The sequence below is a fragment of the Mercurialis annua genome, linkage group LG8, assembly GCF_937616625.2.
Source record: "Mercurialis annua linkage group LG8, ddMerAnnu1.2, whole genome shotgun sequence".
NCBI classification, from domain to species: domain Eukaryota; kingdom Viridiplantae; phylum Streptophyta; class Magnoliopsida; order Malpighiales; family Euphorbiaceae; genus Mercurialis; species Mercurialis annua.
In genome coordinates, this window is record NC_065577.1 from 9897907 (window position 1) to 9920246 (window position 22340).

The 22340-nt window shown below is 32.2% G+C and overlaps 3 protein-coding genes across 9 annotated transcripts; 1 reads left to right on the forward strand and 2 right to left on the reverse strand.

The window, feature by feature from the left end:
• Positions 1-1919: 1919 nt before the first annotated feature.
• LOC126660781 (protein SEMI-ROLLED LEAF 2) lies at positions 1920-15647 on the forward strand. Of its 7 annotated transcripts, none has more exons than XR_007635443.2 (20): positions 1921-2284; positions 3108-3182; positions 3940-4055; positions 5167-5281; positions 5422-5550; positions 6739-6786; positions 7149-7315; positions 7428-7624; positions 7765-8057; positions 8651-8800; positions 8905-9330; positions 9428-9586; positions 10795-10867; positions 11605-11732; positions 11915-12115; positions 12206-12337; positions 12428-12571; positions 13157-13378; positions 14927-15155; positions 15232-15647. XR_007635443.2 is itself a non-coding variant. In XM_050354450.2 (19 exons), the coding sequence occupies exons 1-19, from the start codon at positions 2150-2152 to the stop codon at positions 15086-15088; spliced, it is 3069 nt and encodes a 1022-aa protein (XP_050210407.1). In that variant the 5' UTR covers positions 1920-2149; the 3' UTR covers positions 15089-15647. The 7 variants fall into 7 exon arrangements, 5 of the variants coding, with proteins under 5 accessions (XP_050210407.1, XP_050210406.1, XP_050210409.1 ...); XR_007635444.2 differs by having other exon boundaries at positions 15235-15647; XM_050354450.2 differs by having other exon boundaries at positions 1920-2284; positions 12209-12337; positions 14927-15647.
• Positions 15648-16788: 1141 nt separating this feature from the next.
• Positions 16789-17766, reverse strand: LOC126661146 (uncharacterized). Its single transcript, XM_050354945.2, has 4 exons — positions 17569-17766; positions 17334-17499; positions 16963-17251; positions 16789-16876 (listed from the first exon to the last, which is right to left on the reverse strand). Exons 1-3 carry the CDS (start codon positions 17763-17765, stop codon positions 17234-17236), a joined length of 381 nt encoding a protein of 126 aa, XP_050210902.1. The 5' UTR covers position 17766; the 3' UTR covers positions 16789-16876; positions 16963-17233.
• Positions 17767-20515: 2749 nt separating this feature from the next.
• Positions 20516-22031, reverse strand: LOC126661582 (uncharacterized). The gene is made up of 6 exons (XM_050355437.1): positions 22010-22031; positions 21802-21898; positions 21510-21679; positions 21150-21435; positions 20886-21052; positions 20516-20676 (listed from the first exon to the last, which is right to left on the reverse strand). Exons 1-6 carry the CDS (start codon positions 22029-22031, stop codon positions 20516-20518), a joined length of 903 nt encoding a protein of 300 aa, XP_050211394.1.
• Between the last annotated feature and the right edge of the window lie 309 nt (positions 22032-22340).

Genomic DNA, 22340 nt, shown 5'->3' on the forward strand with positions numbered 1-22340 from the left:
TACATTTATTGCAAAAATTAATAGAATGCCAAAAAATAATGATGATTAGTATGTAAACAAATAATATTAAATAAAATAAAAATGTATTTTAATATTGTAATAAATTATTTTAGAGTATATAAATATCTATAATATATAATGTTTTTCATTTTATATTCTTATAATTTTTTTGTATTAGAGTTTTGTCAAAATTATGAGTCTCATTATAGGAAACAATTAGTCTAATGGATTGTTAATTAGCTCCTATCATGCTCCCCTATCTACCAGTATTAAAATAATCATTCATGATCCCTAATTTTAATTTTGTTCAACTAATGAAGATTTTCTAATAATACATACGCATCTTTATTAATCTGCTGCTAAGGGAAATAAACCAACAAATGCATGCTTTCTAGCAAGTCACTTAAATTTGAATTAGTTTATAGCATAATAGTATATTGTATATATATTAGTGGGTACGTATTCCATCAATCATAATTTGCGAGGAGATTAGATATATACAATAGCATACTCATAATGAACAAAACAACATTAATTATTCACAATTTCACACTATGTAAGTTATCTCTGTTGTTGTATATATAAATTTTGCTGCAAAAAATAAATTATTCCTTCTTGGAATATCAATCGCACCAGTAAAATAGAATTGTCATTCATGTTAATTGAAAATACATTGGTAGAGTTTATATAGATTGAAATTTGATAAATTGTGTTTAACCTGAAACTTATCATTTTCTCAACAACTCAACTATTGAATACTTATCTATATATTAATTTAAAATAAAAGTCATGATAACAATTTATCTAAAATAATTAAATTAAAAAAAAGTATTTTAATAAAAGTGGAGACTATGAGAATGCTCTATTTGGTGAGAATCAATGAGAGGAACAATTTATCTAAAATAATTAAATTAAAATAAGTATTTTAATAAAAGTGGAGACTATGGGAATGCTCTATTTGGTGAGAATCAATGAGAGAACTCCGTTGGTCCTCTCAATTATACAAGTATATAGATATAGATTGGGGGCGTTGACAAAAGTACCTAAAATTTTAAAAATATTTACAAAATTACCAGTAAACTTTTTTTATTTACAAAAATACGACTGATTTAAAATTAATTACAAAAGTACCAAAAAATGAAAATTAATTACAAAAGTACGATTTGTATAATGTCGGTATAATTATGGTATAATTTTGGAATACTAAAACTATAAATCAGATAATTTAAAAATAATATTTGGTTTATTATTGGTATAATTTCAGTATATTTTCGGTATATCGATTATAAATTTTTATATATTTTTTCTAGTTGATAACATGTATATTTTTTTATATGTACTTTTCACTATAGTTGGTAATGAACTAGAGAATTTGTATATTGTTGGTATAATTTTAGTATATTGTTAGGTTAATATTTGGTGTAATGTTGATGTAATAATAAAATTTCAGTATATTTTGATGTGTACACTTTTGGTATACTGTTGGTATAATTTTGGTATATTATTAATTTAATTTTTAGTATACGATTTGATGTAATTTTGGTAAATTTCAGTTTAATATTAATAAAATCTCAGTATGTATAATGTCGGTATAATTTTGGTATAATGTTGATATAATGTTAGTTTATTAGTATACTGACATTATACCCACAGTATACACCGTATGTTTGATATTATTTTTTATTTTTTTGTACTTTTGTAAATATTATTAATATTTTTGTAAATGAAAAAAGTCAATATATAATTTTGTAATTATTTTCATTTTTTTTGGTAAATGGTGTAATTTCCTCTATAGATTAAGCCTTCTCTCCTTTTTCTTTTGAGTTGGGCCAGGTGTGAGGTAACTAAGGTCCACAAATAATTACAAGTTTGTAACTCCTCACTCTCCCAAGCCAGCCAGCTAAAAATAGCCGTTAAAAACATTTTAATTTTATTTCAAAAGAAGAAAATCAATGGAGAAACAAACACAAACTATAAATATAGCTTCTTCAATTCCTCCCCTCTTTGATATCCAATTTTCTCATTTTTTTCTTTTCTATTTGTGGAGATACCTCGGTGATCAATTCAATTCCCTCAAATTCCCTAATTTTCAATTTCCCCGAGGCAATCCACAAATCGATTGAAATTTAGGGTTTTGGAAAGGAAAAAAATGAGGGTGATGTCGACACAGATAATGCCGGCGTGTGATTCTCTGTGTTACTTTTGTCCGGCATTGCGTACTAGATCACGGCAGCCTATTAAGCGTTACAAGAAGTTGCTTGCTGATATCTTTCCCAAGACTCCGGTTACCTTTTTTTCTTTTGTTTTTTTTAATCTATGTTTTTTATAATTGTGGAGAATCTTATTGTGTATGTTGCTAATTTCGTCAATTGATAGAGGTCTTGAAATTGAATTTGATGTTTAGTCGGAGTCAATTTAGTTAGAATAAGAATGAATGAAGTGTGAAGTTGAGAATTTAGCATTTGTGAGCTCAAATTGGTTTTGTTTCGTTGTGTTCGGAAGTAGGTCTTTGTTGAAGGTTGATGATTGTATTGTGATGGATTTCTGAGATGATGAGTAGTTTGTGGATGAAAGGAAATGAAAAATATGAAACTCAGCTCGATAAAGTTGATCATTTTTGTGATCAGTGATAGTGGTGGTTTTTTTATTAGCTTTGCATATCTATGTAATGATTAGTTTATAGGTAATGATATGTTTGTAATAGCTTTAAGCATGTTGGTTGCTGAAGAGGATTTCGAAGATTGTTATAGTTCTAGGAAGTTTGCTTTGTTTGAGATGTTTTTATTCCTTGCCTAGGCTGCTGTTTTTTCTTTGTAAAACTTAGTTTCGGTAGTAGAGGGAAAAAGTGTTAAATTAGCCGTAAGAAGACAGTGGGTTGAAGATCAAAACTTTTTTTTCAAGTTGGTAGACTTACTAATTTGACATGGTAGACTCAAATTCATCCAAGTTTGCTTTTAGTTTGGAATTCTGCCTTCACATGAGATTACAGACTCTTTATCCCATCTGGCTTTTCAGGCATCATGGAATAATAGTATAATTGTCTTTGAATTTCCTTTAGTCTAATCATCTTGGTTTCACATCTTGAGGTTCTTCTTTTATTTTTACAGGAGGAGCAACTTAATGACAGAAAGATCAGTAAACTCTGTGAATATGCTGCTAAAAATCCTCTCCGCATTCCAAAGGTAATATCTCTATTTCCAGGATTTTTATAAACTGTTCTGTTTGATTAAGTGTTTCGTATTTTAAGATATTAGGCATAATCAGAAATTACAAATGCAGAAATTTTAAACAACAACACTTCATCTAAGAGTTATATATGTTAGAAGATGGCTGGATAACCCTAGTCCTGAAATCATCATCTTCCCCATTAATTTATCATTTAAGCTAAAGAGATGGAAAGTGTGACGGAGGGAATAATTAATGTACGATAAATCATGTGATTCAACCTGTTTTCTTATTATATGAATTAACCCTTTTTTGGCAGAAGAGTGACGTTGACAAGTTCCCACTGAGTATGTTCTCAACTTGCTTTTGATGAGTTTTTTTTTATAAGTAAACTAGGACAAGGGTAGAGAGAGGCAGACATGTTTGTGAAGCTAAAATGGTGCAAAATGTGAATGGAGATACATAAGAAGCATTCATAGAGTGGCATTTGAACCATGAGAGAGAGCAAATATATGATATAGGAACAATGTAAAGCATGTCATAAAAGCTAACATTAATTCATGCGGTTTAGCCAACCGGGGAATATTTTTGGTTTTCATTAGAAAGCAAAATGAAATTCTGGTTTGATTATCCAGTTTAGCATTAACTTCTTGGTTTTGCCAATTATTTTTAACAATTGGATAAATTTACTTCTCTATAATACTACGGAAATTCTAACATTTATTCTCTTGTTTGTTTTTCAATACTTGATATATGTTTCAATTGTATTTACAGATAACAAGTTCTCTTGAGCAAAGATGTTACAAGGATTTGAGAAATGAGCAGTTTCAATCTGTAAAAATTGTTATGTATATCTACAGGAAGTTGTTGGTTTCATGTAAGGAGCAAATGTGAGTTAAATTTGATCTCATAAGTGTGAGTGCTAATCTAAGTAATTTTCTAAGGCTTTGTTTTTTCACCAGAGAAGCTGTGTGGTAATGGTGTCAAGTGTGTTCATTCAGATGTTAATGCCTGTTAACCGTTTGAATTGTGATGGTACAACACTTTAAAACCAGATCTGTCAGAAGTAACATTTATAACATGATTTTATTGTTGGTTATCCCATGACTATTAAAAATTTGTTGCTGAACTATTTATTGTTCCAATTATTGTATCTAAAGGTTTATTGTAGCAGTTGCATAACATAATGTAAACTCAAGTAAATAAATTTAAACCTGTAAACATAATGATTTTTATTTGCTCCGATCTATCTTAGTAGGATATGGGATTTCCTCTTCACTATTAGGAGTTTAGCTTACACTGGTTAGAAGCAAAATCGTCTTAAACTCGTGGAAAATAATAAAAAGACAGGACATGTATAGACATGGGGTATGTTATATGCTCTGATCTATCTAAGTAGGGAGATGGAGACCCCTCTTTGTTTTTAGGAGTTTAGCTTTCACAAGTTAGAAATCAAATTCTTTTAACTATTATGTAGTATGATTTCCATGTAATCAGTTAAATTAACTGGTTAAAGCGTAGTCGGAAGAAAAATGGACTGGAAAGTGCCATACAGATATAGTTGGTTTTTTCTTGATGGTCAATATTTTTGGACTAACTGACCTGGTTAATTTGTTTTTTTGCTCTATTTTGTGTGTGCTTTGCACTGTTTGAAACTGCTATGTCATATTGTTAGATGAGAAAGAATACGCTAGAGATGCTAAGCACACATCTGTTATTGATTTGCAAACTAAATCCGTATGATAAAGTATTTGAATTTATAATAAAGCTAACAATAATAACTCTTCATTTCGATCATTCTTTTGATGATCTTTTTACTTTCGGCTTGTGTGGAGAATAATTTTTGGACAGTTCTGTCTGAGAAAACAATTGGTTTATTAGAAAAGATACTGATTTACATACATAAGTGCTGCTCCAGGATTTTAAAGAAATTAATAGATGTGGAGTAGATTTCTTTGTATCATTTTGTTTACTTGTTATGATCGATGATAATTATGGCAGGCTATTATTCGCGAGTAGCTTGCTTAGCATCATACACATTCTACTAGATCAAACACGGCATGATGATATACGCATATTGGGATGCCAAACTCTTTTTGACTTTGTCAATAATCAGGTGGGAGTTATTGGTAGGTTCTTAAATAATTGTGCATGCTTATTTTAAGTACATTATAGGATGATGCAACTCATCTCTAAGCTTTCGTTCATTGCTGTTTTGAATCTCGTGCTAATTGGACATCTTTTTTGACTGTGCAGAGAGATGGTACCTATGTGTTCAACTTAGACGGCTTAATTCCAAAACTTTGTGGCTTAGTTCAGGAAATAGGGAGTGAGGGAAGGGTAGAACAATTATGTACTGCTGGGCTTCAGACTCTGTCATCAATGGTAATCCATTTCATGCCAATGAAATTGTATTTTTCCTTTCAGAAGACCTATGATACTTCACTGAACTCGTCTTTCCCCTTTTGATCAAGTCTTTGCCACTTCTAGAAGTTCTTAGTGTTACTCAGTCTGATTGTATGTATACGTTTTATTGTAGTCGTTGGATAATACAAATTTTCATAAGACATATGATACTTCACTGAACTCGTCTTTCCCCTTGTAATTAAGTCTTTGCCACTTCTAGAAGTTCTTAGTGTTATCCAGTTCTGATTATATACATACTCTTTATAATGATACACTGAAATTTAGGTGGTAGAAAGTCAAATCCATGGCCAACTGATACATTGTTGTTTAAGTTCCTAAATCTAAATGGATTTCAACAGATAAAATGTGATGCAATTTGTGTACTATTTCTTATTGTTTAACATTTTTTGTACATAAAGAAGATTTAAGTGAATACAGCAGAAGCATACCAGAAATATTGATTTTCATGTCAGAAACTTCACTTCCATCAGAATAAGAGGAATTGAGGGCTTAGAACTTAAAAGTTGTTGGAGATGGTTAATCTGAGTTCAGTCATCATCCTGATGTTTCAAAAGCTTGACTATTACCATTTATTCTTTCATATGAACACTTTAACTGTTTGTGAGCATGGGGTCAAAACTAGAAATTGAAACAAGACTATGAAAGCTTTAGTTTTTTAAATTCATTATGAGCTGCATTTGGATATTTTTCTTTTTCTTTAATGTTTTTCATTAAAGAAATTGGAACAATTACTTGATAAGCTTAAGAATTCTGCTTCACAAGAGAATAAGAAAAGTCAATTTAACAAGAAATTGGACGGAGATTTTTTTGTAAAGCAAGTTTTTTTTAATTGGTGTAAGCATGAATTATCTTCATGTTTGCTTAAAGAATAGCAAATAGTAGAGAGGGAGAGAGAGAAGCAACCAAACCAAACAGAGTTAAACATTATTTTCTTCTCTTTAAAGGATTGAGTCTTTCAGGATGTACAAATTTTCAGTAGAATAACTGTTACTTTATGCTCCTTGCGACCATGATTTCATTTCCTTCAATCCTGCATGGTAGAATTTAATCTTTCTTCTATCCAGATTGGCAACACAGCTTTTGATACTGTTAACTAACTTTTTCTATCTGTTCTAGGCTGACTTTGCTGTATTATACCTTTTGCAGGTCTGGTTCATGGGTGAATTTTCGCATATTTCTGCAGATTTTGATACTGTAAGTAAACCTGGCCGCATCTTACATGTTTTTTCTCATTCATCCCTTCTTTGCTAAATTCACAACTTTTCTTTTACTCTTTCTTACCTACCCATAGATATTGCCCTACTCTGTGTGCACCCGGCTACCTGCCGGGGAAGTACGAGTCAACTCACCATCAGAATGCATCTGATATATTATTTAAATTTTTCAAATTGAATAATGTAGTGCAAGCTGTAGAAGAAAATTAATGAGTTGCTTTTTAAATCCCAGCGGTGTTCATGATATTAGGTTTTATTTGTATGACTTTTGATTTCTAGTAATGTTAGTGCAGAAAATTTTATTCATTATCTCACACATTTCTATTTTTGCTCCAAAATTAGGTGGTTTCGGTTGTCTTGGACAATTATGGATGTCAGGCTAAAAATTCAGAAGTCGATGGTTTCCAGAATGAATGTGTTCAAGAAGTTTCCTCTTCAATAGAGACCTTGAGTAGGATACCTTCTTGGAGGAGGATTGTTAGCGAGCAAGGAGAAGTCAACGTATCTCTGTAAAATTCAAATCTGTGAATACCTTTTGGATTTGCACCAAGAATAATGATACAACTGCTTCTATCTATTTCATCTTATTTGCACTTCTTTTTTTTCCTTTCCTCAACAAAGGGAGGATTCCAGGAATCCCACGTTTTGGTCAAGAGTCTGCCTGCATAACATGGCACAGTTGGCAAAAGAAGCTACAACTGTTCGACGTGTGCTTGAGTCATTGTTTCGCTATTTTGATGATAGTGACCTCTGGTCTCCTCAATATGGTCCTGCTCTTCCAGTCTTGTTGGATATGCAGTTGATAATAGAGAAATCAGGTGTTGGATTTATCTATTTCTGGACGAATGGTTTCTTTTGGAGCTTAAGTAGTCCTTATTTCATAGTAGTTATTATTTACCTTTGAATAAATTTTATGTTTAGGACTTGTTATGTAATAATATGTTTTGCTAACTTGCAGGACAAAAGACACACTTCGTTTTGTCCATCTTAATTAAGCATCTTGATCACAAGAATGTTCTTAAGAAGCCCAATATGCAACTACACATTATTGGTGTTGCTGCACGTCTTGCTCAGAAGACGAGGACTCAACCATCTGTAGCTATTATTGGTGCATTGAGCGATATGATGAGACACATGCGCAAAAGCATTCACTGTTCCCTTGATGACTCAGATCTGGGGACTGAAATAATTGAATGGAACCAAAACTTTCGGGCAACAGTTGACGAGTGCCTTGTGCAGATATCTTATAAGGTAACTTATCCTCTAAAATGTTTTGGATGATTGAGTGCTGTGAATCCATATTTCAAATCGAATATCTTATCAATAATTGTACATTTTAAATGAGGGTTTTTGCCCAAATAAGTCCTCATAAAAAACAATACTCCCATTTAGTGCCTCCCACATGAATCCGCAATTGTGAATTGCGGATTCCCCTTAATTACAATCCGCTGAAGCACCCTTAATTGTAATTAAGGGGAATCCGCAATTCACAATTGCGGATTCACAGGGGAGGCACTAAGTGGGAATATCGTTTTTTAAGAGGAATTATTTGGGCAAAAACCCTTTTAAACGACGCGGTTGGATCTCCTGTGACAATTACAAGTATCCTAAAATACATTTTGTGTAGTGATGCTATCAATGTAAGTTCAATATTAAAATAGATTTGCTTAATCATGATTTCTGATTTTTTTATCTTGTTTCATCTTTGTATACTTTAAACACACACCTGCCCACATATATGTCCATGTTTACTCATGTATATATGTGTGAGCACAGGTGCAAACACATGCATGTACACATGCTTAATAAAGTTGTATGCGAAATGAAATTCATTTGAATTGCAGGTTGGAGATGCTGATCCTATTCTTGATGTGATGGCTATGATGTTGGAGAATATGCCAAGTATTACCGTTATGGCCAGAACCTTAGTATCTGCTGTTTACCGTACTGCTCAGATAGTAGCATCTCTTCCGAAGCTGTCCTATCAAAACAAGGTAAGATTGCACTTTCCAGTAATTGTTTTAATCATGTTAGTATTATCCAAGTTTTCATTTCATTCTTCTGTTTCGCCAACTTTTTCTGACATAAATTTCTACAGGCTTTCCCAGAAGCATTATTTCATCAGTTACTTCTGGCTATGGTTCATGAAGACCATGAAACTAGGGTTGGTGCACACCGTATATTTTCAATTGTTCTAGTTCCATCTTCTGTGTGCCCCCGACCTGCTGCTGCTGCTTTCATCTCCAATAAGTATACCAATATGCAAAGGCTGCTGTCAAGAAGCGTGTCTGTGTTTTCTTCTTCAGCTGCTCTCTTTGAGAAGTTGAAAATGGAAGAGCATCCCTCACAAAAACATAATTGGGAGGAAATGGACAAATCAGTGGATTTTGAGGAATCTATGAAGAATAATCCTTCTGTACTAGATAGATTGAAGTCAAGTTACAGCAGAGCTTATACTGTAAAAAGGCATGCCACAGCTGTCATACCAGAAGAAATGACCATGAACAACTTGGGTAAAAACCAGGTATATAGCAATCTTTTTGTCATCGTCTCCATGGTTCAACGCTCTTTATCACTTGTCATCCTCCATCTGAAATGACTTTTTCTAACTTTTATATTAGAAACAATTGCAGGTAATATCTCTTAGGTTGAGCAGTCGCCAGATTACCCTTCTGCTTTCATCTATTTGGGCACAATCGCTATCTCCATTGAACAGTCCTGAAAATTATGAAGCAATTGCTCATACCTACAGCTTGGTGTTGATATTTGCCCGGACCAAGGTACATCTTCATTTCTCATTGGATTATTTTGAACAAAGATGATGTGCATTCCAAATTTATATCAGATCTCCATTTCTCTTTCAATATTGTCTGTCTTCATTGTTTTCTTTATTGAAATATGTTTTTGCATTATTGGTGTTGAATTTAGCTTGTCATTTTTAGAGAGATTATAAGCCATGGCATTATTAGTTTTCTTCTGTTCGAGTGATGATTACAATTCATTGTCTTAGCTTATGGGAACTATTTAAGCTTAAATCCCAATTGCCAAACATAAAGACAATTCCAGTATGAGCCAGAGGATTGAAGTAATGGTTTCAAAAAGCTACTGAATTCCAAATTCGGCTCTTGGCCCAGGGTAGACAGAAAACTAGTTTAGAGAGTAAATTTTTCTATATCCATGTGATCCTTTCTAGTCTGTTTTCCATGTATCTAAAAATTGGTTTTCCAATTATGAGTTTTTTGGTTTTAAGGACTCATGGCAGTTGAATCAAAAAGTATTAAGTAATAGGTCTTCTGCTTTCCACTCAAGAGACCCTATATCAGTGGGAAATTTACTTGGCGAGAAAGTCCATTTTTCGTTTCTTTTATCTGATGGGAGGATTGCCTTTTTCTTATGATAGTCTTGTGGATCAGTTATGATTTATTATCTAGAATTCTCTTTTTAAACTTTGCCCCTGACCTGCTGAAAAAGCCGCTCTCTCCCCTTTGTCAACTTATTTTGATAGGAATGCCCTGTTTGTTTTATTAAATTTACATGGCTTAATCACTCAAAAGCCCACCACTCAGAACCCCCCACCTTTAGATTCGTTTTCAATTGTACTCCAAAGTATTAAATTGATCTCTTTTCACATGAAATTCTTTTTTAAAATAATCTTTCATTTTTAATCTATATTCTAATTAAACACTAATATTATTAATAATGTAAAAAATCATTCTTCCTAAAATTATATCTAATAATTTTTAAAATCAAAACTATAAAAATTTTCAATTTAGGGTACAATTTAAAAAAAATCTAAAGGTGGGGGGATTTTGAGAGGATTTTCCTACGTCAGGGTGCAATTGGAATGAAATTTAAAGGTGAGAGGGTTTTGAAAGAGTTTTTCAACGTCAGGGTGCAATTGAAAAAAAATTTAAAGGTGAAGGGCTTTTAAGTGATTAGGCCAATTTACATTTATATTTCCATTACTTATTTATCCTTTTTCGTGCAGAACTCCAGCAATGAGACTTTGATTCGAAGTCTTCAGCTAGCACTTTCCTTGAGATGCTTTGCTCTTGGAGGAGGTAGGTCTATTAAATTTTAGCTAATAGTTAGGTCTATTAAATTTTAGCTAATAGTTGAGGAAGGGGGTGTATGATGATTTCCATCTTTTATGCATATTAAAATTTCAACTACTTTCATTTACTCCATCACATATGGGATTGAAACTGAAACGCCTAAATTGTACACACTAGTAAATGACCATTGGTGCTGAAGTAAAAGAGAAACTCGAAGGAGGACTTTTTATTACTTCTAGTCAAGCTGTTATTATAAAGTTGAGGTGGATGTGTTTTATCACTGGGTTATAATAATAGTAGCTGTTGCTTTAATGTGCAAAGATTACAGCATAAAGGAGCACATAAGTTCTTTAGATGATAATTGAACTGAAAATATGAGCAGATGCCTCAGTTGTTCTTAGAGCTGAATTGTGATAGTAACAACTAGCAATAGTTGCGAGGTTGTATTAATGAATAGCAAACAGTTAGAAGATGCTTTGGCTGAGGATTTAGTGATGTCCTAACCTGAGATGTAGCCAAATCATGTATTCCTTTTTATAATTTATTTTAGTACTTTATTGCTTGATCAATTTTATTTGATCTGAATGGACCTGGCTGCTTAATGTCTTTCTTCTTAATTTATTTTACTTTATATTGTTTCTTTTTCGGTATATGCGTGCATGCGCACACATCCATGAGTGTATTCCCATCCCCGTTATTGCTATGTCATCTTTTCAACTGATGAAGCTTTTTCACTTTTTCAGGGCCATTACAGCCATCACACCGCCGATCCCTCTTTACTTTGGCTACATCTATGATATTATTTGCCTCTAAGGCCTTCAACTTTCCCCCTCTTATTCCATATGTTAGAGCTACAATTACAGATAAAACAGTATGTGTACTAGCATTTTTATAGGCCTTACATACGTGCAATTACTTTTTTCTCCCCTTTGCAAAAACCGTCCTATCGTATTGAAATCATTCTGTCTATGTCAATTTTTTTTGTTTAGTTGCTATTAAATTTGAGCGGTAATGTATATTTCCTACTGATCCTTGTACTCCACATGTTATCAGGCGGATCCATTTTTGCAATTGATCGATGAGTGCAAGTTACAGGCAGTTGACAACCAACCGGACCATGTGAGAAAAAGTTATGGATCGAAAGAAGATAATGAAGAGGCTTTGAAGTCACTTGCAGCAATACAAGAGTCAGAGCCCCAATCAAAAGAATCATTTGCCACAACGATAGCAAAGTTTATTGGAACATCATCAGATGTAACTGCTGTTGGCATTCTCCTACATAAAAGCATATGTGCATTTTTTTGGCTACAATATTGATCATAAAGTTTTTTTTAAACACTGCAGCAGTCTGCCATCAAAGAACAGTTACTAAAAACTTTTGTGCCAGATGATGAATGTCCGCTGGGAGCTGATTTATTTATGGAAATTCCAGAACAAATGTCTGGCACAATGTCAGAAGAGAATTGTTCTGACAAGGTAACTGTCTTATTTGATTGTTCCCTAGTCCTCCTTTCCACCCTCTTATTATTGAGCTTCACCCATATGTTTATAATGGCATGAATGCAGGTTGAGCCGCCACTTTTCTCGTTAGATGATGGTATATTACCTAATACATCTGAAGGTCAAGTATATCACAGTATAGATCTTGATGTAGAATTAGATGCATCAGGATCTCCTGGACTTCTGAGCATCGGTGAACTTCTTACTGCAGTAAGCAATCATCATTATCAAATGACAAAACCTGAAGCAGTTTGAAAAATTGTCATACATTTGTTGATTTTGGTTTTGCTTAAAATTAACTTCTTTTTTTAATGATACACACACAACTATCTCATATAAAATAAACATAAGTAAATTATTAATTTATTCATTCAATAATTTTTTTTTTATATATGTTTCTAAATATTTGCTTATTGTAGATAAATTATTTCGATAAACATGAAAAGTAAATATGTTCTTCCATCTCTTTTTGATATGTAAATATTCCAAAATGATCCAGTTCGAGTATGGCCTGACAAATTGTCATCTTTAATATGTTTCGGCAAGATTAATCAGGAAGAATACTCATCTATATTGACTGTACATCCTCCATTATTCACAATGGGTGGGTCCTAATATTTTCATGAATTAGATTTGGTGCAACTCAGTCCATGTGTCTGTAGATGACTGAATATACATATGAATTCTGTTATTTGTAACGGTATATCATCTCTAGGCCACAGCATCTTTCATGTAATTGACTTCTTCCTCTAAGTGGAATTCACTTCTGATGGAGATGTAACAACATTTTATCAGGTTTCAGAAACAACAAATCAAGTTAGGAGATTTTCAGTCTCCAGCCCGCCTGACTTGCCTTACATTGAAATGGCTGGCCACTGTGAGGCTCTTTCAGCGGGAAAACAGAAAACAATGTCTGCTTTATTAAGTTCTCAACAAAGACAAGAAGGTGCAACTAGAATTTTTGCTGATGAGAGCAATCAAGCAAAGCAGTCGTCACCAAATACTCGCTTGCAGCAGGTTTTTCCCTATGCATATTCTTTTAATCATACAAAGGCTCTACTTAAGCTTTTGGTTTTTTAACATATCTAAAAGCATTATTAAAGATCTGAAATCACAAAGATGTGAAACTAATTGAGCTGCTTAAAATTTCAGCATAAGATAATAGTAGGTATTCGTATTTCTAACTTAACCCTCTAAATTTTTACTTTAGCCTAATGATTCTAAGTAAATCAAAAAAATTGCGATTTTTAACAATTCTAATTAAAAGTTCTAATTTTGGCAATTTAGCATGATTGGAAGGATTTTGTTTCAATTAACTCAATTACCATTCCTAAAAAAAAAAAAAAACTCAACTACAAAAATCGGGATTAGGCATGTGTTTTTTTGCTTATGAAGCTGCCGTGTCTACCGTCTCATGAGTTTTTCACTTACATGTCCGTCATGTTATAATAAGTTAGTAATTTGATATTTTATTGATTTGGAAATTTAAACAAAAAAAGATACATTATTGTTCTCTTTTTTGTTTGTAATTAATTTGCTCGAGAAAAATGTTGCCACGTAGGAGTTGTTTTAAAATGATGCATATTTATATAATATAGGTCCAGCAACTGCGTCAGCAAAGACTAATTTTACTCAATTTTGCAATTACATTGCAATTGAAATGAAATTTAAAAAAATATTCTGGTTTAATTGGTGAAAGTAAACATTTGGTTAGAATTGATAAATGTTGTAAAAATATGGATTTTTTAATTATTAGGCCTTTTACTTTTCATGAAATACCATATTACACCATCATCATCTTCATTGTGCGGCACCATAGTCTTTGCCATTCCCCCTCTTCATCTCACTACTACATGCATAATGACTTCCTTAACTGTTATAGTGCTATAGTTTGCCACTAGCAGCCAATATTATCCGGTAGTCTTTTGTCAGATGTATATGTACACCATGCATCAATCAGCACAATTGTGAAATTTTGCTGCCAAAATAACTAAGGTGTTACCAATTGAGTCTTTATTCTTGCCAACACTACTTAGGATAGCATTTCATGTGCAAATCTTATTCTTTCTTCTGACGGTTAGTTCTATTGCTGCTGTATGCATGATTTTTCCATGGCCTACATTAGCAAAATATTAGTTCATAATTCTAGTATTTTTTTGTTTTTTGCTTAGTGTGGTCCTCAAAGTATATGATATTTTAATCTTGCGGAACTGCTGTATGCATGATTTTTCAATCCCTTACTTAGCAAAATACTACTCCCTCCGTCCCATTTGCTTTTACACACAGACTAAGAAAACACTTATTATCGTTGTCTTTTCATGTTTTGCCCCTATTAATGATAGTGGAATTTTCCATAGACTTTATTTGAGATGACTAAATAAAGGGCAAAATGAGAAGTTCAATGTAAAAATACTCTAAAATAAAATTAAAATGAGACATCCCAAAATGGATATGGGACTTCTTAAACGGGACGGAGGGAGTAGTTCATAATTCTAGTATTTTTTGTTTATTGCTTAGTGTGATCCTCAAACTAATATATGATATTTTAACCTTGTGGAACTGCAGAATGGAAACCCATTCCTTGACCAAGATGTTGGTTCTAGTTCACATATTCCGTCTACTACCAACGTTCCATTGCTTTGTGCAACTGAATACCAGCATCATCAATCCTTCCAGTTACCATCATCCAGCCCCTATGATAATTTTCTGAAGGCCGCTGGCTGCTGAGGCTGCAAAGATGAGGTCTATATTTTGTAGTGGAGTCAGGAAGGAAACTTGAGCCGCGTTAATAGAAGTAAGAAAGGCTTTGTTACTTCATGTTGGTGCTGTTTATTAAAATCCTAGCTTATAGGTTTCAGCTATCGATGCAGTAGAAATTCAGCATTACCAAAATGCAAAATTCAGCTAGACTTTAGAAATGGAGCTCAAAATCGATGGAGGAACTAAGAAAGAGACTTCGGGAGGTAACTGGGGAGACAAAAGGATGAATTATTGATCATGCCGCGTCGGAAATGTTGTACTCGGTGGATAAGTCGTGTCATCATTTCAGTTAAGTTATTGGTTTGAACATCTAAATCCCCATTCATTTATTCTTTGATCTTTACCCCATTCTTTGCAGGGGAAGTTTTTCCTTGTTTCCTCCCCTTAGATTTTAACTTGTATATTTACCTAGTTTTTTTTGTGTAGTCTTAATATATGCTCCTCCAAATGTTACCTGCATTGCTTGCTGTAGTTATGATTGTCTGTAAATGGGATACATATTTTTTATTAATTCTCCTTGTAGATATATTTTCCGCTTATTAAAGGCCGAAACAGCTTTCTAGTTATCCTTAGAAATACTACCAAGCAAGTGCAGTTTCAGTGCAATTCTGCTACTTTAGGATTAAAGCAAGCAGGGGCGGAACTACGATTAGGGGCCAATGATATAAAATCCAAACTTGAAGGTGGAAATTTGAAAACATTTGTTATCGAAAAGGTAGAAACTTGAAAGCATTTATCAAGGCGACCTGAAGCCTGATTACAAGCATTGCAATTAGGGCTGACTATGGAACTTGGATATATAGATCATATCGAAAATCTCTGTAACTGAAATTATATGTTCTTCGTTTGAGTTTAGCGAATTATGATCGAAACAATCTCAAACCCTTTTGTTTTATAGTAAAAGATGACTGATCTCAGATAATTATCTAGAATCAGTTCACCATCGTATGAGCTGATGAAATTTTCAGATCATACAAATTAGGTACCAAATGATAAATTCTAAATTCAAGCATGTAATAACATTTTAAATTAGTCATATTTCATGTTCTCAAAAAGCATGAACTCAGAATATTAAAGTTATGCTTATAACATGGTCTATAGTAGAGTAGCATATCAAAACAAGAAAATTGCCTTCCGAACATGAATAAACTTCACCACAATTGTATCAATACAATACCACATTAAATTGATAAGTAGACTAAAACAATAATTAACGAAATCCAAAGACACCGAAAAGAGTTAAAATCTCCATATCTTCATAAGAACTCGTCAGTCATAGTCATGCGCAAAAGTTTTAGTTCAACGACCAAAGTATTATTACATAGAAATCCCTTGGACTTGTCATTGAGATCAATTAGAGACATAAATCTCGGAAAACACCATATGTTCTTACTAGAATCGAACTCAGTATGACCTGCGAAACATAAATTAAGGAAATGTAGTATGTAGTTTTTTTTCTTCAAGTTTGTAGAATATAATATAATCAACTACATTTTATTCTTATACGGAATCTGCATGCATTTTAGGGTTTGAGCTGAATTTTGAAACATTTACCTTTGAACTCACGATGTTTTCGCCCAGCTGGTTCCTTACTCGTAAAATGTATTCTGCATACAACTTTCTTCCGTGGTTTAAGGTTGCTAGAAGATCCTTTAGTTTCCCTAAAAAAAAAGAAGATCCTTTAGTTCTAAATCCATGGATATGTTTTTGCCTCTCTCTTCTGCACAAACACCTTTTGGATACACATGTATGCTCCTAACAAATGTTGGAAATTAGTAGAATGATAATCGATTCAACGAACATGTTAAGTAACATCAAATTTAAATAAAATTTGCACATACCACATTACGCCACCGATGTTAAACGCTTCGGATTTAGTAGATAATAAATCCAGTTCCGAAAAATTTCCAATTGTCCATGTATGAGTATTGAATTCAGGCTCGATCACCTTTAATGACAAACACTAACCTCTATTAGCATTTTCAATGACAAAAACTTCAGCACCGAAAATGCAACAGTCGTCCATTAAGTATCCTTTGGATTCATCTTTGAAATCATCGACATATTTCAGTTTCTCGAATCCCCATCCTCTTGATAGTTCATGAAACCGCCTTACTTGCTCATTTGCATCTTCAAAATAATGTACTGTAAATTAATAATCCATTCAACTTATAACCTAACTACATGTACGTAATATATATAGACAACATACCTTGAACAATCCAGTAGCTGTCGCGAATAAAATCATAAACGAAAAGCTTGAAATATACGTTAACCTCTTGATTGAAAGCGAGTTGATTGGATTTGGACAGAAGTAGATATAAAGATACGTATCCTTTGTTTTGCTTGTCTCCTCGAGGAAAAACACTGCTAACTTCCTGCACCCACAAAATTATACATCAGAATGTGTTGAATGTACGTATAAGAACAAGAAATGAAGCACTAACCATTTGTAGCCGCCAACTTCAAAATCAGCAGACCGGAAACACTCGGCTTTTGCATCGGAAAGCAAAGAGAAGCTTTCAATCTTAAAGATGTAGTGTGAAGGTGGCAAGCTTCTTAGTTTCCAACTTATTTCTGGATTATCTTCTTCATTTGATCTAGCATTAGATTCGTCTTCCGAACCTTGTTTGGTTCCTGGCATGTTTTCTTGTGTTTGTTTAGTTAGTTTGGTCTCACCTATTTATACCAAGGTTTTAAACCATTAAATTGTTGGAGTGTTGAGCAAGAAAATAAAGTAGTAACTGAGTAAAGTCTGATTCTGACAGTCTAATTAAAGAGCCTTGGGAAATGGTTAAGCATTGATGATAGTATTAAGCAAACATGATGATAACACCGTAAAGAGGCTGTTAACGTTTGTTTACCAGGCATACAAATTTATTTTATGTACAAAATTATAATGCATTTATATGAAAATTAATATTTAGTCTGGCATTAGATATTCATCTTCCATGGCTTGTTTCCTTCCTGTCAAGTTTAATTTATTGACATAAATCTATCTTCATTTTAGAAAGTTGGATAATCCTAAAGTCACCATTTTATATGAAAGTTTAAACCAATATAAATTGAAGGAGTGACGACCAAGAAAATAAAGTAAGTGATCATGATTCATGAGTGATTCTGAAAGTCTAAAGGGTCTTGGGAAATGGTTAAAAATTGAAAATATTACATATAGGGATTTAAAAAAAAAACATTCAGTAGCAAAATGTTTTGAAAATACAAGTTGAGTAAATTAATGGGACATTTACAAGAATGTTTGAATAAGTAGTCCCCAAATCATTTATATGCCTATGACAAATTATTTGCATCTATACGCCTTTGTTATACTCCCTCCGTCCCGTTTAAGACGGGACAAATGACTTTTTTACATAAATTAAGAAAACATTAACTACTATAGTGCTTTCTTATTTTACCCATATTTATGATAGTGTTGTATTTTGTGTATAGACTAATAATCATTAATTATGGAAAGAGAAAAGGGGTAAAAAAAGAAAATTCATATAAATTGGTAAAAAAAACACGATATGACATTCTTAAGTGGGACAAATAAAAATGAGATATGTTCCTTCTTAAATGGGACGGAGGGAGTATTTAAGTTTACAAATATAGGTTGGTCCGTATTTTTTTTTGGCCTAATTACTTAAAAAAACCCCCAGTTTGAACTTTTTTTTCGTATATACATTGACCTTGTAAAAAAGTCATTTGTACCCAATTTTGGGTTTCATCTCTATCCAATACAAAAATATAATTGACAATTTAATGAACTAAATGATAAAAAATTTAAAAACAATTAAATAAAAAGTTATATCATACGTCTAATTGGTATATAAATATAAATTAAAGGATTATTTTAAACTTTTTTTAAGTAAAAAGAGGCAATTTTAGTACTTTTGGATAGAGATGAAATCTAAAAATTTAAAATTGGGTACAAATGACTTTTTTACAAGGTCAGGATATAAACGAAAAAAAGTTGTGGGAATTTTTTAAGTAATTAAGCCTTTTTTTTTTTAGCAGAGATAGATATATAAGCTAATTATATATACACCATTACAAATATGTATAAATTATACGCTAACTACGCCATCCATACCGTGTTACGTTGAGTATATAACCTTATGGGAGTCGCCATTATGGCGGACGATGACGCATCCGTTACTTTTAACATTTGTAGTCTTCCTCATAAATCTTCAATAATCTTCATCTTTTTTTTGTCTATAAGGGAATTCGAATCCAGGTCTCTTGAGATATGATGCATCACTCCTCAGTCAAATGAGCTAGAGGTCACTGTCTAGTCCTTATTTACTTTTTAACTTCATTGCAGCATGTTCTTACATGTGTCCATAGCCTTTATCTATAATTTTTAGGTTATTGTGTATTTCTATCTTCTTCCATTTTTTTTAATTTTCTATAAAAATAAAAATAACATAGAAAAAATTACCCATTTTATACAAATTGTTAGTATTTCTTAAATTATTATTTTTAACCAATTAATTTTATATTTAATTTTGTTTGTATTAATTATTTAATTATTGTAAATATTTTTAAATAATGTTTTTGTTTTTTAACTGTGGTAAAGGCCAATAACTACATTATTAAGTTGTATAGTTTGGACATAAATTTTATTACTTTATGAATCGAGTTTGAAAAATGAATTAATATATTTATTTAGTTATCTTATTTTATCAAAAAATTATAATTTTTAATTATCAAAAAAAAAATTACAATTTAAAATACTAAAAAAATATGTTTTTTTATTAAAAGTTTATGATAATACAATATAAGTTTCAATATATGTATAAGAAGACGTCTTCATGAAGAAGACGAAGATTTGATTTTCGTCTTTTTCATGAAGATGAAGACCATAGTTTCACGTTCGTCTTCAATGGAATAGAAAATTATATTCTTTCTAAAAATAGATTCTCTTGATATAATATCCAACCCAGTTTTATGGTCGTGTTTTCGGCCAATAAAACTCATGGACCTTGAATCTCAACAGGATCAGCTTATGCATGTTTCTTGATTACCGGAACTAGATTTTACCGATTTTATTGTTCTAATTCAACAGTTATCCTTCCGGTTTGAAAGAGAACCATCGATTCTTTAGAGAATAATAAAATCATAGTTGGAATCTCATCTAAAAATTTAATATTTTTTAGATTGATAATTTCACATGTACCATTTTGAAACTAGTAAGATATATCAGGAAAAAAAAAACATAAACACGAAATATCCATTAATATCAAAAAAAAATTGAAAATGAAAATCACTATGCTCATACATGGTAACATAGGATATCAAAAGAAAAATTGCATTCCAAACATTAGTAACACTTTTGCGCAAATTGTTGCAACATCCAGTACCAAACTAGCTCAAAAAGTTGAAACCTGCATAACTTCAGGACAGCCCTTTAATCACCACCAATGCTTGAATTTCTACTTCCACCACCAAAGTATTATTATATATAAAGCCTTTTGATTTGTCATTGAGCTCAATGAGAGACATAAAGTTTTGGTAACCATAAGAGTTTTTACTTGATTCGAACTGATGATTAATACCTGCAAAATATAATTTAATTATAGAATGTATCCAATATAGTACTGAGGATTTATGCATATAATCAATGGTATCTGTTTTCGTTTTTAATTATTATAGCGAGACCGTAAAAGTCAAATTCAAAGCTGAATACAGACACTAGCTAGAGATTTCATTATTAAAATTAAATTATAAGAATAACTACATTAGTAACTCGAGTATGAATATTTACCTTGCATTTCATGATGTTTTTCCACAAGTTGATTCCTAACTCGAAACATGAATTCCGTATACAACTTTCTTCCATGCTTAAAAGTCGCAATATCCTTTAGATCTAAAAATATGGATAAGCTTTTGTCTTTCGCTCTTGAATTCCTTTTCGGATAAACAGTAATGCTCCTAAAAATTGTTGGAAAATTACTAGTATGATAATCGACTAGGCAGTAAAAGTACAATATTTAGATGCTTCTGGTTTAAATAAATTTTGTGCATATACCAATTACGGCCTCCGATAGCAAACTCTTTGGATACGGTAAACAATAAATCCAATGCTGAAAAGTTTTCAATTCTCCATGTATACGTATTGTTTTCCGGCTTCTTTACCATGGACAAGCACTCTCCTTTATTGGCATTCTCAATGACCAAAATCTCAGCACAAAAAATGCAACAGTCATTCACTAAGTACCCATTCAAGCCATCTTTGAAATCAGTGATAGAAACGAGTTTGTCAAATCCCCATTCTCTTATTACTCCACGAAACCGCCTTACTTTCTCATCGGCATCTACAAAATCACGCATTGCAAATTAAGAATCCATTAAACTTACCTAATTTGGTATAAATGTATAGAGAACATACCTTGTACAGTCCAGTAACTGTCGCGTATATAATCATAAACGAAGAGTTTGAAATATACGTTAACCTCTTGATTGAAAGTGAGTTCATTGGATTTGGACAGCACCAGATATAACGATATGTATCCGTCCCCATTTTTTTCCTTATTTCCTCCAGGATATACAGACAACTTCCTGCACCCGCAAATTTATAAATGCATACTGAACTATTTTGCATATATTCAACTTTTGCAAGAAGAATAATTAAGAAATGAAAAACTAAACATTTATAACCCCCTACTTCAAAATCAGCAGACTGAAAGCACTCGGCTTTTGCATCGGAAAGCAAAGAGAAATTTTCAATCTTAAAAGTGTAGTGTGCAGGTGGAAGGCTTCTTAATTTCCACGTTATTTCTGATCAAAGAAAAAAGAAGATGAATATGCTTAAAGTTCTTGTTTTGTTTTTGTAAAATCTAGACTGATCTGACCAAGAAATTGAGACTCATCGATCTAAAATATGCGTACCTGCATTAGATTTATCTTCCATGTTACATAGAGCGATTTTACTTCAGTTGATCTGCTGTTTTATTTAGTAACTTTAGTGATCCTAAAGTCACCTATTTATATCAAAGTTTAAATTGCAAGTGTGACTTAAACTCTGTAGATCATTAGACTTTACTCAAATTACAGAAAGATCACTAAAAAAACTTTTGTTACAAAATGGTCATTGAACGATATCTTTTACTACAAAAATGTTTATGTTGTTACAAAAACAACACTAAACTTTTCGTGAATTACAAAAATGTCACTAGATAATACCTCTTATTACAAAAAGGTAACTGAACTATGTTTCTTT

Coding starts and splice junctions, on each gene's coding strand:
- LOC126660781 (XM_050354449.2), top strand. CDS start 2,150: ATGAGGGTGATGTCGACACAGATAATGCCGGCGTGTGATTCTCTGTGT. Junction 5,551..6,738: donor TTCAGACTCTGTCATCAATG/GTAATCCATTTC, acceptor TACCTTTTGCAG/GTCTGGTTCATGGGTGAATT. Junction 12,116..12,205: donor TTATTGGAACATCATCAGAT/GTAACTGCTGTT, acceptor TAAACACTGCAG/CAGTCTGCCATCAAAGAACA.
- LOC126661582 (XM_050355437.1), bottom strand. CDS start 22,031: ATGGAAGATAAATCTAATGCAG. Junction 21,436..21,509: donor CAGTTACTGGACTGTACAAG/GTATGTTCTCTA, acceptor GTGATTTTGTAG/ATGCCGATGAGAAAGTAAGG. Junction 21,053..21,149: donor GCTATCGGAGGCCGTAATTG/GTATATGCACAA, acceptor AACAATTTTTAG/GAGCATTACTGTTTATCCGA.
- LOC126661146 (XM_050354945.2), bottom strand. CDS start 17,765: ATGCCAGGAACCAAACAAGGTTCGGAAGACGAATCTAATGCTAGATCA. Junction 17,500..17,568: donor GAAGTTGGCGGCTACAAATG/GTTAGTGCTTCA, acceptor TTGTGGGTGCAG/GAAGTTAGCAGTGTTTTTCC.